This window comes from Neurospora tetraspora, assembly GCF_033439725.1.
Source record: "Neurospora tetraspora strain CBS 560.94 chromosome Unknown B0H65scaffold_2, whole genome shotgun sequence".
In the NCBI taxonomy this organism is placed as follows: Eukaryota; Fungi; Ascomycota; class Sordariomycetes; order Sordariales; family Sordariaceae; genus Neurospora; species Neurospora tetraspora.
Window position 1 is genome coordinate 930,335 of NW_026944384.1, and position 14,295 is coordinate 944,629.

At 44.5% G+C, this 14,295-nt stretch overlaps 4 protein-coding genes and 2 non-coding genes across 6 annotated transcripts; 4 read left to right on the forward strand and 2 right to left on the reverse strand.

The window, feature by feature from the left end:
* Nucleotides 1-555: 555 nt before the first annotated feature.
* Nucleotides 556-2,179, forward strand: B0H65DRAFT_420696 (uncharacterized protein; the record flags this gene model as incomplete). The annotated part of the gene is made up of 4 exons (XM_062824297.1): nt 556-987; nt 1,132-1,568; nt 1,631-1,956; nt 2,022-2,179. The coding sequence occupies 4 exons, from the start codon at nt 556-558 to the stop codon at nt 2,177-2,179; spliced, it is 1,353 nt and encodes a 450-aa protein (XP_062683882.1).
* Nucleotides 2,180-7,575: 5,396 nt separating this feature from the next.
* On the forward strand, nt 7,576-9,360 carry B0H65DRAFT_455212 (uncharacterized protein). The gene has a single exon (XM_062826231.1). The coding sequence runs from the start codon at nt 7,910-7,912 to the stop codon at nt 9,026-9,028; it is 1,119 nt and encodes a 372-aa protein (XP_062683883.1). The 5' UTR covers nt 7,576-7,909; the 3' UTR covers nt 9,029-9,360.
* On the forward strand, nt 9,356-9,442 carry B0H65DRAFT_t76. The gene has a single exon. It is a non-coding gene; the product is annotated as a tRNA-Ala (tRNA).
* Nucleotides 9,443-10,200: 758 nt separating this feature from the next.
* B0H65DRAFT_t141 lies at nt 10,201-10,299 on the reverse strand. The gene has a single exon. It is a non-coding gene; the product is annotated as a tRNA-Ser (tRNA).
* Nucleotides 10,300-10,508: 209 nt separating this feature from the next.
* On the forward strand, nt 10,509-11,262 carry B0H65DRAFT_91968 (uncharacterized protein). The gene is made up of 2 exons (XM_062831563.1): nt 10,509-10,555; nt 10,774-11,262. The coding sequence occupies exon 2, from the start codon at nt 10,836-10,838 to the stop codon at nt 11,193-11,195; it is 360 nt and encodes a 119-aa protein (XP_062683884.1). The 5' UTR covers nt 10,509-10,555; nt 10,774-10,835; the 3' UTR covers nt 11,196-11,262.
* Nucleotides 11,263-12,991, reverse strand: B0H65DRAFT_567228 (cytochrome P450; the record flags this gene model as incomplete). Its single annotated transcript, XM_062830360.1, has 3 exons — nt 11,263-11,590; nt 12,113-12,594; nt 12,691-12,991. 3 exons carry the CDS (start codon nt 12,989-12,991, stop codon nt 11,462-11,464), a joined length of 912 nt encoding a protein of 303 aa, XP_062683885.1. The 3' UTR covers nt 11,263-11,461.
* Between the last annotated feature and the right edge of the window lie 1,304 nt (nt 12,992-14,295).

Consider the following 14,295-nt stretch of genomic DNA (forward strand, 5'->3'; position numbering starts at 1 on the left):
TTTCCTCCCGCGGGACACATCTTGCAAGGCAGCGGTTGTTCCACGGAGGTGTCTTTTTGTGCTTCCTGGGTTCGTCTGTTTTAATCTCCATTTTACTAGTGGGTTTCCTGTTGTGAAATATGAGAGACGCGGAACACATACCTGATGTGACAAGACCCTTGGAATGGAATTCGCCTCCTAACACATGGCTTGTCTCATCCATTCCTGCCAACCTGGGTATACAATCATATCACGGGTCGTATCGAAAGCTTCCGCCATGCTGCGTTGTAGTGATAGCAGAGATTTCACTATCGGACGGTGAAGGCCGGGATAGTTGGTAATCCTTGGGTCAGGGGTAAAGACCTTGCATGGTCCCGAATCCCCGTGGTGTCTTTCTTCTGACTTCTTATTGGGAACACGCCGTGGGCCAGAAAGGCTGCTTTTGATCCTTTGTGTCACTGTATCTTCCTTACCTAGTCCTGTCTTGTCCTGCTCTGCCTGTCAGTCTCATTGCATGAGTCCTTTCTGAGTCTTGGTTGCATTCCCATATTCAGTCACTCACATACTGCCATTACCATGCCTGCCCTCACCCAAGACCAGCCCCTCGATGTGATCATCGTCGGAGCCGGCATCGCAGGGCTGGCTGCCGGAATCTCTCTTCGCCGTGCGGGTCACAAAGTCCGCATATTTGAGCGGTCGGAGCTCAACAACGAGGTTGGCGCCGCCATCCATGTGCCTCCGAACGCCAACCGGTCCCTCGTGGCGTGGGGCCTGGATCCTGTGGAGAACAAGTTCGTTCCGTCTACTGGCATCGCCATTGGATCCGGGGCCACTCTTCAGCAGTTCGACTTCACTCCACTCGGTGACTGGGTTCCCAAGGTGTTTGGCGGTCCTCTGTACTTTGCTCACCGAGTCGACTTGCATGAGTCCTTGAAGAAGCTGGCGATGGGGCCAGAGGGTCCGGGGAAGCCTGTCGAGTTGAACTTGGGTGTGCAGGTGGTCGCTTATGTGAGTAATATCCAAAACGTGGAGATGAAACAGTCGGCCCCTTACGCTCCCGTCCACGCAAGATCATCATGCCGGGCACGGTAGTGAGAAGTCACCGAGACACGGGATGGGAGACAGCCTTATGCTAACCATTTCCCCTTATAGAACTCAGAGGAGCCATCCATTACCCTTAGCTCTGGTATCGTGAAGAAGGCGGACCTTGTCATTGCCGCAGATGGTGTCCATTCCATTGCTGTTGAGGCCATCCTTGGATATGCCAACAAGCCAGAGCCTCAAGCGCTCTACAATGGATGTTACCGCTTCCTCATCCCGGCTGCTGACCTAGATGCCGACGAGGAGACAGCGTGGTGGAACAAGAATGGCGAGAGGGAGGGTCTTATGAGGATCTATACGGCCAGCAAGTTGGGCAACCGCTTCATCTCGTATCCATGCCGTGGTGGTGAGGTCTGGAACTGTGTTGGCATGTTCCACGATGACGAGTTGATTGGCGCCACCAAGGAAGATTGGCAAACACCTGTCGACAAGTCCCACTTGCTCAAGACGTTTGCCGAGTTCCATCCTTCCCTCCAGGCTGTACTGAAGTATGCCATTGCTCTTTCTTTTCTCCGATATTTGGTTGCTAATATGGTCTTCCGCAATACAGCAAAGCAGGCGAAGTAAAGCGTTGGCCTCTCCTCTATCGTGGTCCTGTGCCCACCTGGACCAAAGGGAAGATGATCATCATCGGAGATGCAGCTCATCCAATGTTGCCGCACCAAGGCCAAGGTGGCGCACAGAGTATCGAAGACGGTATTGCCCTTGGTATCTCGTTAAGTGGCGCCAAATCTGAGGATATCAAGGAGAGGCTGGCCATCTTCGAGAAGGCCAGGAGGCACAGGGCAAGCGCTATCCAGGTGATGAGCAACGCCGGAGTGGACCAAGCTGAAAGAGTCGCTAGAGAGGTGGCACAATACGTTAGCGTTCCTCTGGGTATGTTCATCTTGAAAGACACGGTGCCTCGAAGACCGGATGCTGACCTTGGTTCCATCGCACAGATTCCCAGGCCAAGTTCGCCGAGTACAACTGGGGCCACGATATTGTCGACACCATAATCCAGCTGCTTCGGGGGTCTGTGGATGCCAAGTTCGAGCTTCCGGAGGGATTCTTCAAGGGGAACCCCTTCTCGCCGCAGAATGCCCCCAAGTATGCGTAGAGGACGAGCTGAGATGGTGGACGTCAAGGTCGCATATCAGAGGATAGAGCGGCGGTCGGGTCTAGACATTTCGTGTAACAAAACAGAACATAACTTTCACATAGATTTTTCGAATTTTTGATAGCATATTGATCGGTCTTGGTTTGCAAGAAGAGAGAAGAGGTTTCCAGCGACGTTCCCACACTCAAGCGCCTTGTCAGTTGCCAAGACTTTGATGAGCTGGCTATAATAACCGGTCAAACACATATATACATTGTAAAATATCGCCTTTTTACTCAATTTCTATACAGAATTAAAGCGCTACACAATCTCTTTCATCGTGCAAAGTAAACAAAGTAATTGCATTCCATCAATCAATTCTATCAATCAATTAAACCATCGTGATAATGCCTCCCAAGTCGATTTTGAAGTAGAACTAGAAGCGGACTCGTCGCGCTAACGTTACTTCGGTCTACTTTGACGAAAATTAGGGTTCGAATTTAATACCTACTTCTACCCGCCCTATGAAAAAGAGTCGTACTTTTATCAAATTTAAATCTATTACTAATTTATTTAAGAAGGTTGCCCCTAAGAAGGCCGCCCCTAAAAAAGCTCCTAAGAAGGCTGCCCCTAAGAAGAAGGCTATTCCTAAGAAGGCCACCCCTAAAAATAAAGGGAAAGGGAAGGCGCCCGCTCTAGAATTAGAGCGATTTCTAGAATCCAAAATTGAAGCCGAAATTACCCCCGTACCCTCTTTCCTACCTATACGGCTAACCCTTATCAAACTTTTTAATAATAACGATAAAAATAACGACGACGAAGAGGAAGAGGAGGAGGAGGAGAAATAATAATTCCCTAATCTCCTGGTCCGCTTTACCCCTAAGAAGAAAGTTATTAATATATTATTCTATTTCTTTAACGATAATAACGAAAATGTAGTATCTTTAACCCTAATTTAACTATATACCTATAAATAAATTGCGTTACCTTCTAAACCCGCTTTCCCTTTTTATATTTAGGTAGAATTTATAATTACTGGGTTATATTTTATTACCCTTAGAGTTAAACCCCCCGCTATCCTTAACTACGGAAATTATTAAAAGATCGAAATCAAATAAGAGAATAGTAAAAAATATAATTAGCGGTTTGGGATAATTTTATTTAGGGAGGTCCTCTGTTTGTAAATGGGGTATATTTAAAAGATTATTATTAACGCGGCCGCTGCTAGGGTTAAGTATTAAATTATTTTTTATAGCGTTATGTATACTACTGGCGTTTATAATAATAATAGGAGGAATAAGGCTATAATTTATATAAAGATTATTGTAGCTGCCTAATTTAATAATAGTAATTACAATTTTAATAGCGAGGGTATTATAAAGGTATACTGTCGTAATAGTACCATTTAATACTATACCTTTACGTTCGCTTTTACTTTCTACCTCCTCGACCCGCCTATTATAATACTAATACCTATTTTTATTACTAATTTAATTATTAATTTAATTATTAGCGTACCTTCTACACCTACCCTTTCTTATAGTATAACTAATCCCTTTATAATTGCTATATTATAATTATTATACGTATTTATTACCTTTAAATTTAGTATAGGGAGGGGGAGTATAATTAATATAATATTAGAAGAGATCGATAAATTTAATAAATAAAATTACGAGCGAAAAGTACGTAGGGAATATAAATCTTACAGTACTACGTACTATAAATTCTTTTAAACGTAGAAGTATAATATTAAATATAATTATAAGAATTATAATAAGGGAGGTAACTATTAAATATATTATTTTATTAATAGTAGTAAAATATATTAAAACCTCTTTATTAAAAACGCAGGTAAATAGGTAAAAGCTATCGTAATTGGGTATATTACCGTACAAAATCCTCTTACTTTAATTATTTAAAAAATGATTATAGTAGAGACCGTTACGGTTAATACTAATTCGAATAGCAGACAACGTAGCGGTAATAGGCTCCTAGTATACATTAATATTATTAATAACGTTGATAGTAATAATAATAATATTAGTATAGAATTTATTAATAATTTTTTATAAATAATATTAAGAAGGGAAAAGAGGCTACTAATACTATATTACCCCTATACTAATTATACCTATACTTACTATACCAATTAATATATTACCCTCTATATAGCTACCTTTATTACCTAATTTTCCCGCCGCCTCCTCCTCCTTCCTCTATTATAATTACTTCTATTATTACTATACCGGTACCGGATATTATAGTAACCTTACTAAACGCCGCTTTAAACGCGCTATTTAATTATTAAATTACCGCGTTCTATAGTTACTTTACTAACTATAATACGCTAACTACTAAACGTAACCCTCTTCTACCCTTATTTATTATTTTTATATAGGCACCTTCTATTTTACTCTTAATCGTACCTCTAGTACCTCTATTAATTATACCGCCCTTTATTACTAACGAAGATAAGTCCCCTCTAACTCCCTCCTCCCCGCCACTACCCTCGCTATATAATTGTACCTTAAGCGAATTTATTACTAAATTTTTTAAAACTTTTACTATGAGTATTATTTTAGGAAGATTACAGTAGCAGCGTAGGCATTACGGGCTTTAATTATACTACGAAAAGTATTTAAAGGATCAAATATTCCTATTACGGATATTATTAAAATGGGTCAAAACAACACAACAATACAATACAAGACCAACTATATACTACAATAAAAACTTACTATAAATAGTTAATTAGGGCTGTACTACTGGAAGTTATGAATTAAGTGGACGAGGTAATTAGCGCTAATTTTAGATAGAAAGGCTAAAATTTGAAGTTTAGAGAAAGGAGGGTTAAAGAGAGTAAACGAATAAGTTGCGAATAGTTTTAGAATTTAAAGAATAAATAAATATAAAGCTTACTACTCGATAATTAACACATAAAAGTAACTTCTTTCCTTAATAATGAATAAAGGATTAGGAAATATTCAATTATAAATAAGATAATTGATTAAATATCTTATAGAAAGAAATAACGAGAAACGATTTAAAATATTTAATTACAGTATATTAAAATATATTTGAAAAAAAAAAAAGGAGTATTATTACTTCCCTTTTTATATCCCTCTTATAATCTTTTTCTTAGTATTAATCCCCTTTTCTTTTCATCATCCTCCTATCCTTCCATTCTTCTTCCATCAGTCTTCTTTTTCTATCGATAGCTTATTTAATCTTATCTATCAATTATAAATAAGTGATCATCTATCCAAACAATCCATACGATTAGTTATTTATCAATCTCCCAATCTTTTTTATAATCCCTGATTAATGTTAGCTGACCAGTTCCTTTCAATCTTATAACTATACTCCTGAATAAAATATATTGTAGAAAAATCGTAAAAAATTCAGCGCAAAAATTATAAAGCATACTACCACAAATCATTATAGCGCTTAGGGACTAATTAGTCGAATAGTTTATAAAGCTAGATTTTATAATAGAGCTTTATAATTCGCTAAAGAGTAGTATTAAGACCTTCCTTAAATAAGAGTAATTAATAGTCGCCTAAATAGGTAGCTTCTACGGTATACCCTCTACCCTCTAATTAATAGATTTAATTAATTATTATTATTATATACTAAACTCCTAGTACGGTTTTATAGTACAATTGACTGATATTACTGCCCTCGAGCTTAGCGTTGCGAGAGTACTTACTTTTTTAGTGGGTAATACTATCGTTAGCGGTTATAATATATAAGATGAGTTATAGTAAAAGAGGTGGACTGCTCTGGTTATAAGGGGGGATTCTATATATTTCTGGCATTTTTATACACTCTTTTTATTATTATATGGATAAATGCTAGTACTCTACTTAGCACTTCTGGTATTTCTAGTATTTTTAGTATTTCTGGTATTTCTAGTACTAGATTATAGTATAAATTATATATTACCCCCTATACTATTTAGTTACCTTCCCTATTTACTCTCGCCTAGTAACGTTACTAGTCTTCTTAAATTCCTTTAATTAGCTAGTATATAGAATTGCGTAGTCTTTATTAATATTATTAATACCTTCTATAATTAATTTAGCGTTTTTAAAGTAATTACAAATCTATTATACTTTATATTTAATACTTTTAATAGTTCGACGGAGGAAGATAAGGAAGTCTTTATTAGCTATCCCATCGCTACCTTCGTCGTTATATACCCGCTTTATATATTTCTTGAAATTATTAAAGTACGCTTCGATCGGGTTAAGTTCTAAGGAGTATAGTAATAGATATTACAATAATATATCCGCGCCTATATATATAGTAGAATTAATTATATAGATACTAATTCGCGTTATTTATTATTAAAATATTATTATAATTAGGAAAGGGATTTATTATAGGAAGGAGGCGATCTATTAATTATTTAATAAACCCTAAGGTATTTATTTATCCCTTAAAGACTAGTATTTCGAGTACGCTATTAACCGATATAATTAGGAGAATATAATATTACTTACTATATTTAAAGCGGTTCGATATTATTGCGATAGTACTGCGGGGAGCCTAGCTAATACAACGAGTTCTATTACGTCAATCTATACTAGATTTATCGTAAAAGACAAACATTTTTACAATAAATAACGATATTTTTATTATTTACTCTGCTATTAATTTAGGCTCTTACTATACTGCTTTAAATATTATTTTTTTCCTTCTAGCGCTCTTAGTATAGATAGCGACGTATAGTCTCGGTCAATATGTATACATCGTACTCGTTAATTAAAAAAGTATAAATCTCATCGAAATATAGTGATAGTTTTAATACTAATAATTTTATAACTTCCTTTACAATATTAATTATAATTATACTATAGTAATTACGAATAGTTGCTATTGTTACGAGTATACTTCTATAGCCTATATGGTGAGTTTCTTAGAATTTTAGGACGTTCGAAAAGGTAGTATTAGCTTGCTAGTAATATTGAAATTGCGTTTATATCAATGTATTGTACGCTCGCAAACGCTAGCAGTTATAGCGATATCTTTAATAGGCTCGTCGTTATAGAATATTAAGTTTACGATAGCTCGCTAGTTCAAATTGAGAAAATTCACTGTATTGTATAGCTATAATAATAATAAAGATAATAAAAACGCTAAATAAAACGATAGTTAATATACGAGTATTAAAATATTGGCTTTTTGGTACAGATTTCGATAATTTACGATGCGATGCGGTTGATGTACGTTAATTAAGACGGTTAAATCTGGTCAATCTGTCAAAATCCGTTGGAAAGTCGGTGTTGTGGCCAGCTCAACACAACTAGCGCGCCAAGACTGACAAGGCGCTTGAGTGTGGGAACGTGATGTCGTGGATTGGATGAAAGGTCGCAAACGGGAAGCATCCGTCCGATGTCCATTCGCACATCTTTCAGCGCCCGACCTTAACAATTATCGCTAAACAAGCTCTGCCTTGTATCGCCCGGACGGCGCAGGGACGGTGGACCCACCGGGCGGTCCGAACGCTTCGTTCCTTCCGTCTTCAGTGGCCGCCGGGCCCGCGCGGGGCAAGCGGACCGCCTGTGGCACGCTGAGCTGCCGGAGACTTCAATCGCAACTCGCCCGTTTGACTTGTCGATCCGGAAGAACACTGCCGTTAACGGATCTCCTTCCTCTTATTCCCGAAAACCAAACAGAAGAATTCGTTCAATCTTCTAGAAGTCAAATTGTTTCCATTACATCAACGCGTCACCACCATCCTTCATGCGCCCCGCATTGCGTCATTTTCAGCAGTACCTTTTTAAAACAACAGAGGCAATCTCACTGCGCCTGTCACCAGCGACATCGACGTCGACATCGACAGCTTCATTCAAACCCGTGCTCCGAGTCAACCACCTACATCACCAAGCCAGAACCTTCACATCCACCACCACCATCATCATGTCCGCCGCCCCGCTCAAAATCGGCTTCGTGCCCGAGCACTTCTCCACCCCCATCCACTTCGCCCAAAAGCACTACGGCCTCTCCGCCGAACTCGTCCCCTTCCCCTCCGGCACCGGGCACATGATCACCTCACTCCGCTCCGGCGAGATCGATGTAGCCGTCGGCCTGACCGAAGGCTGGGTCGCCGGACTCGGCAAGGACTCCACCCAGGACGCCTCCTTCGGCACCGATGGCGGCTACCGTCTAGTCGGCACTTACGTCGAAACCCCTTTGTGCTGGGCCATCTCGACGGGCGCCGACCGGCCCGAGATCCAATCGGTCGACTCGCTCAAGGGCGGCAAGATCGGCGTCTCCAGGATCGGATCGGGTAGTTACGTGATGGGCTACGTGCTGGCTGATCAGCGCGACTGGCTGGTGCCGACGACGGCGGTGGGCACGGATGTCGAGACTGCCTCCCCCTTTTCGGATTTCGTGGTGCTCAACACGTTCAAAAACTTGCGGGACGCGGTCAATTCTGGGGAGGCGGATTTCTTCATGTGGGAGCATTTCACGAGCAAGAAGTACTACGATTCGGGCGAGATCAGGCGCGTGGGCGAGATTTACACGCCCTGGAGCAGCTGGAAGATTGTCGCTTCTACCAAGCTGTTTGATGACCAAAAGAAGCTGGATGGGCGCGTGGAGGAGGCCATGGAAAAGATTAATGAGGGTATCAAGCACTTTGAGGAGCACCAGGATGAGGCGGTCGAGTACATCAGCACGGAGCTGGATTACTCGGAGGAGGATGCGAGGGAGTGGTTGAAGACTGTCAAGTTCCCGAAGAGGGTGCAGGGCGTTGATGAGGCGGTTATTGACAAGACTGTGAACATCTTGAGGAAGGCGGGTGTGTTGATTGAGGGACGGGGCATGAAGCCGGAGGAGATGATTGCCAAGACTAGGTAAAGGGATGATTGATGGATGATGAATGATTAGGACATGATAGACAAAATGCGTTGCTTTTCGTGGTATTCATATTCGGGTTCAAGGGGGTGGGCTGCTGCTACGCCGTGTTTTGAGCGTAGTATTGTTTGGAGTGACTTGAAGTTTTTTCTCATACTTTGAGCAGCCATCGATCATTAAGTGCCGCCTGGTTGATCATGATAATCCAATTGAATCCTCCTTCGTATGCTGTCGTCGTTGTTGGCGTGGCATCTCAGCTTGACCTTAAAGCGGAGCCGCTACCCATTAGCCCCATATAAGCTCTCCTTTCTCACCAAACTTTCATCTTATGGGCTAATGGTCTAGTGGTATGATTTCTGTTTTGCAATGCCTCATTGGATCTACAGACGGTCCCGCGTTCAATCCGCGGTTAGTCCAACATTTTTCTTCTTTTTGCTTTGCGCTGTTCTGTTCTGAGAAGTTCGGTGATGCTGAGGGTTGTGTTCTCTCTTTTTTTTGTGATCATCAGGGGACCCCAGACTTTGATGATACACCTCTAGATGTTGGGATGAACTGCGAGTCCCAGCCCGAGGCAGCTGAGGTGTTCGACTTCCATGCCATGATGGAACATTGCGAAAATCACAGGGCCACTTCGAGTAGACGTCTGACTTGTTGCAGCCCTTTCACATATTTCCTTCCCTTGGAAGGTCTTCTTTGCATGGTACCTTAGCAGAAGTTCGGCCATGTGCACTTTCGAGTCTCGAGCGAACATTTCCTAAAGTTATAACACAGGTCGATAGAAATGGTAGCTGATGCAAGATCTTGAAGTGAAAGTCCAGGAAACATGAGGGAAGATGGACACTTTCTCCGCCCAGCATTGACAGGGAGAGGGAAGTCGCGAGTCTCCTCAGACTCGAATGGTTTCCTTTTCCAAGCGTCCAAATGACCTGGAGATTCGAAAGTGCAGAGTTTGCGGGTCATGCAGGCGTTGAGATGCACCTTCCCCGTATGTGCCGTGCTTCTGCTGCCCGAGTCTACAAAAACCAAAGAACAGCGAACAAGCGTTATCACCATTAATGTCCAATCCGACCGATATAAAAACATCGACAACAACAAAAAGAAAACTGCACGAGATCTCTGTACAACGTAACCCCATTTAGGTGCATGTCCAAAGGAGAAAAAAGCAAAAAATTATGCGTCACCTGCAGGATTCGAACCTGCGCTCCCGAGGGAACTGCCTTACGTGCTTTCTTGCGAATAGCAGGGCAGCGCGTTAACCACTCCGCCAAAGTGACTAGTGGTTGTTGTTGAAATTCGGTGTCTGTGGAACCACTTATGAGGGAGGCTTGGCACGCACGCAACATGGGGTGTTGTGATTCTAGCCAAAACCCTCATTGACGGAGCTCACCATTGACAAGATGTAAATTGTCTCCATCTGTTTACCGTGTCGGTCTGGCGAATGCGCTTATGTGGCGATGACATGGCGCACAGTTCGCTAAGCTGCGACTGCCGTGTTGAGATGTCTTTCAGCTGCGGGAAACCCTTAGATAGGTAATATTGATGTGCGACCCAGCCTTTTTTGTTCCTACATTGCACCATTGAAGATCTCATGTGTGGTCAGCCACTCATAGTATGGCGTGGCACTGAGCGGGCTGCATTAGGTCAGCTTTATTTGCCCTCGTGGTTGCGGAGAGCAAGACATGGCGGCATCATGGATACTACGCTGTTGTTTACTTTGGAATATCGCGAGCTGATATATTGGAATCCAGACCGGGCTTGTCATTCGCGATGTCCTCGATGTGCGACTATAAAAGCCGTTTGATCTCCTGTGATGGTGTGGCACTTGGTCGTCACCAACAGCTCGCTTTGTTTCTTTAACGACACATTCCATTTCCATCCAGGCATCAACATGAAGTCCTGCCTCCCGCTCCTCACCCTCCTCTCAGCATCTCTGCTCCTCCTACCTCAAGGAGTCTCCGGCGCAGAGGCGTTGGCACCCAAAGACAATTACCCCAAGCCTCCCAGCCTCCAGTACCTCTACACCGTCAACATCACCGGCGGAGAAACCTACAACATCGGCAACGGTCCAAACGGCCTTCGCCTTGTCGTGCCCATCTTGAACGGAACCTTTTCCGGTCCCAAGCTTAAGGGTTGGTTGCTTTTACCCATCCAACTCTCCTCTTCCCCTTGAACATTCTGCTCTTCTATCTCCCCTTGTTGCTGTTGGTGTGCTGAAACTGGTGAGCACGGGGGGGTTGACTATTGATACTTGGCAGGTGAGTTTTGTTTTTTGGTTGATGTTGGGTGATACTAATGATGTTGAGCTAACGAGGAGGTAGATGGTGCCAAATTGAAGGGGTGTCGAGTTCCGATTGTCCGGATGATAGGGGGAATGGGTTGGCCGCGCCGGGAGGAGTTGACGAAACTACATGTACCTGGGGAGATGAACGAGATAATCTAGATGGCGACTGGAACGAAGAAACGGGTAGAGGTACCCAGCTCACACAAGGACGCTTGTACATAGCATATCGAACTTGGAATATTAACGAGAACTCTCAGTCCTCCTACCTTGCGGTACCTGAGCGTCTGGTAGCCATGTGCACATGGGTCACTGTGTGCATCATCACTTCATTGATGTGTTCAGTACCAGAAAGCGGGAATGGCGGACGGATGCATAGAGGTACGTACAACAACAAACATAGATGTGTTGATACACAAACAACAGAACGAACTGATAAAAACATATGGAACAATAAACGCACAAAGGGGGAAAAAGCCTTTTGTTTTGGCTAGAATAACAACACTCTTCCTGATCCTAATAGTCGCCTCAAAAGGCGGGATCCGTTTCTGCCCAATCCACTCATTCCTCGGCCTCTTCCCCGGCGTGACCTCAATATCATAATTCAACACCGCATACGCCAATATCAGCTTTAGCTCGTTCGCCGCAAAGAACCGTCCGGGGCACGCATTCCTCCCATGCCCAAAGGCGAGACACTCGCAACTGGTAGTAGGAAAGGACTTGTTCGCCCGCTCAACATACTCCACACTGTCCTCCCTCCTCTGCTCCGCGAATCTAAACGGCCTGAACGTCTCCGCGTCTTCGTACACCTCGTCGTCGTGCATCACCGTAAAGCCCGGAACGCACACCGTGGCTCCATAGGGAATCTTGACGCCAGAAGGAGTTATGATTTCTTCCTTCGCCGTCACGTTGCGGGTTAGACCGACGCTCACGGGCGAGTTCAGCTGCTGTGACTCGCGCAGGACGCTGTCGACTTTGACCATCTGGGCTAGGGCGCGTTTGTTCCACTCGCCGCCGTGTTCGGCGAGGACAGACTGGACTTCGTCCCGGAGCGCATCGATGTACTTTTGCTTTGGGGCGGCCAGATCTAGGAGTGCGTGGGTGATGGCAAAGGAAGTGGTGTGCAAGGCCGCAAAGTCGAGAATCATGACCCGGACAGTGAGAGTGGTCGGCGACCAGAGGTAGGGATCACCCATTTGTTTGGCTTGCCTTATTGACCACTGGAGGGAATCGTTCGGTTCGGGGTCCATGGGCTTGTGACCATCCCGATCCCGTTGGCGCGCCTCATCGGCTGCAAGTCGTCGCTGGATCTCGGGTAGCATTAACTTCTCCATCTTGTGCGCGTAAAGACAGATCGGGATGGTTGCGAAGAACACCGCAAGCGGACGTAGGGGTTCCCAAACGAATCTGAGAATCGTCGCCGTCAAAGGAACAGCTTGGGCATATGCCATGGCAGTATCGAGGAATTCCAGGTTCCGAAAAAACGGTTTTCCGACAAGCACGCAGTTGGTGGCCGGGCCGATGATGCGCTGACTAGTTTCGTAGACACATACTTTCTTGTATTCGGTGCCACTGCCCCAGTTCTTTGAGATGAGTAGGTACGTTGTGTATTGCGTTATGAACAATGTCTGTCTTGGTGACGGTACCTTAAGATTGAGTTCAAGATTGTCGACAGTATGAGCGTGCATACTGAGGCATTTTCAGGTTGATCGACGACGAACTGTGTCTCTGACCGGGGCAGCAATAATACATTGGAGCCGATGAAGGGTAGTATGACTGTCTTGTTCTTGTGTTTCCGTTCCGTCTCTCGGAGGGCTTTTTCGAAGTCCCGTAGTGTCCGCCAACGGGCTCGGTGTAAGGGAAACCAGTCACCGTCCTTTCCGCATTCGGGAGGGAGGTTGGATGGCTTCAGAAACAGATGGTGAAGGATGAATCCGAGAATCAACACGGCCGGCGCCAAGTAGGCAGGCCGAGCAAGGAGCTCAAGCAAAGCCATGGTGGTGCCTGGATGTGGTGGTAGCAATTGACTGCGGTTGGTTTCAAGGTGAAATAGACTGCTTACCATGGTGGTTCGGTACGGCTGCTGTCTTGTAGATGCCTGTCCGATGATCGCGAAGCCCTGGCCAGGAAACACTATACATACATATCTTCGTTGTAGCCGAGCATCGTCGGCCGAGTCGATAGAGGTATCTCAGCGTCCGACGGCAACATCATAGCCCTTTTCGGTCTTGAAATTTGGTCGGGGTGGTCTCGGACATGACCGCCATGGAAGGTAGACAGATTGGCAGCGAGTGTTGACGGCGGCCAGGTTGATCCCATTGCAAGGTGAGGGTGAGTATGTGTCGCGGGCATCACCAAGCACTCTTCTTACGAGTTGCAACGGGGGGAGTCTTCAGGTCGTCGCCAACCCCTCAACCTGAACGCTCTTTCCTTTCCGTAAGTACCTCAATCATGCCCGCACGGCCCGCACGGGTACCAACATTTCGGTTTCGGTGCCTGCATGTCTCTCGTGCGGTGCGCGACCACGGCAGCGCATGGCAAAAAGTTTGACACCTAAACTAGGACACCGCAGAACTCGGCATCATGTCGTGAACAGTTCATTCCAGGAGGAGTGAAAAGAGAGGTGGGAGCGGGCGTGGGAAGAAATAGATCTCAACTTTAGGTGCCTCGCACGAACAGAACACTCCGATGCTATTCCAGCTCCTTGGCACCGGGAACGGACAGACAGGTCGAACCAACCGACGGTCTCATTTCTTTGGTTCCTCTTGTCCAGGATCTGCTGAGATGCCCCTGTTCTGTTAGAGTGCTAAATACTTTTGGCGGTTGGCGGTTGGCGGTTGGCAAACACGATTGTAGCAGCCTGAGACTTGAGCAGTGAACTATAAAGTCTTCACCACAGAGTCATCGATGACCCACAGACAACATGCCATGGCTTCAGCTCAGCTTCGCCTCCTCACTACCTACCACGGATTTTTGAGATTAATTGACATCT

Coding starts and splice junctions, on each gene's coding strand:
- B0H65DRAFT_455212 (XM_062826231.1), top strand. CDS start 7,910: ATGCGCCCCGCATTGCGTCATTTTCAGCAGTACCTTTTTAAAACAACA.
- B0H65DRAFT_91968 (XM_062831563.1), top strand. CDS start 10,836: ATGGTGTGGCACTTGGTCGTCACCAACAGCTCGCTTTGTTTCTTTAAC.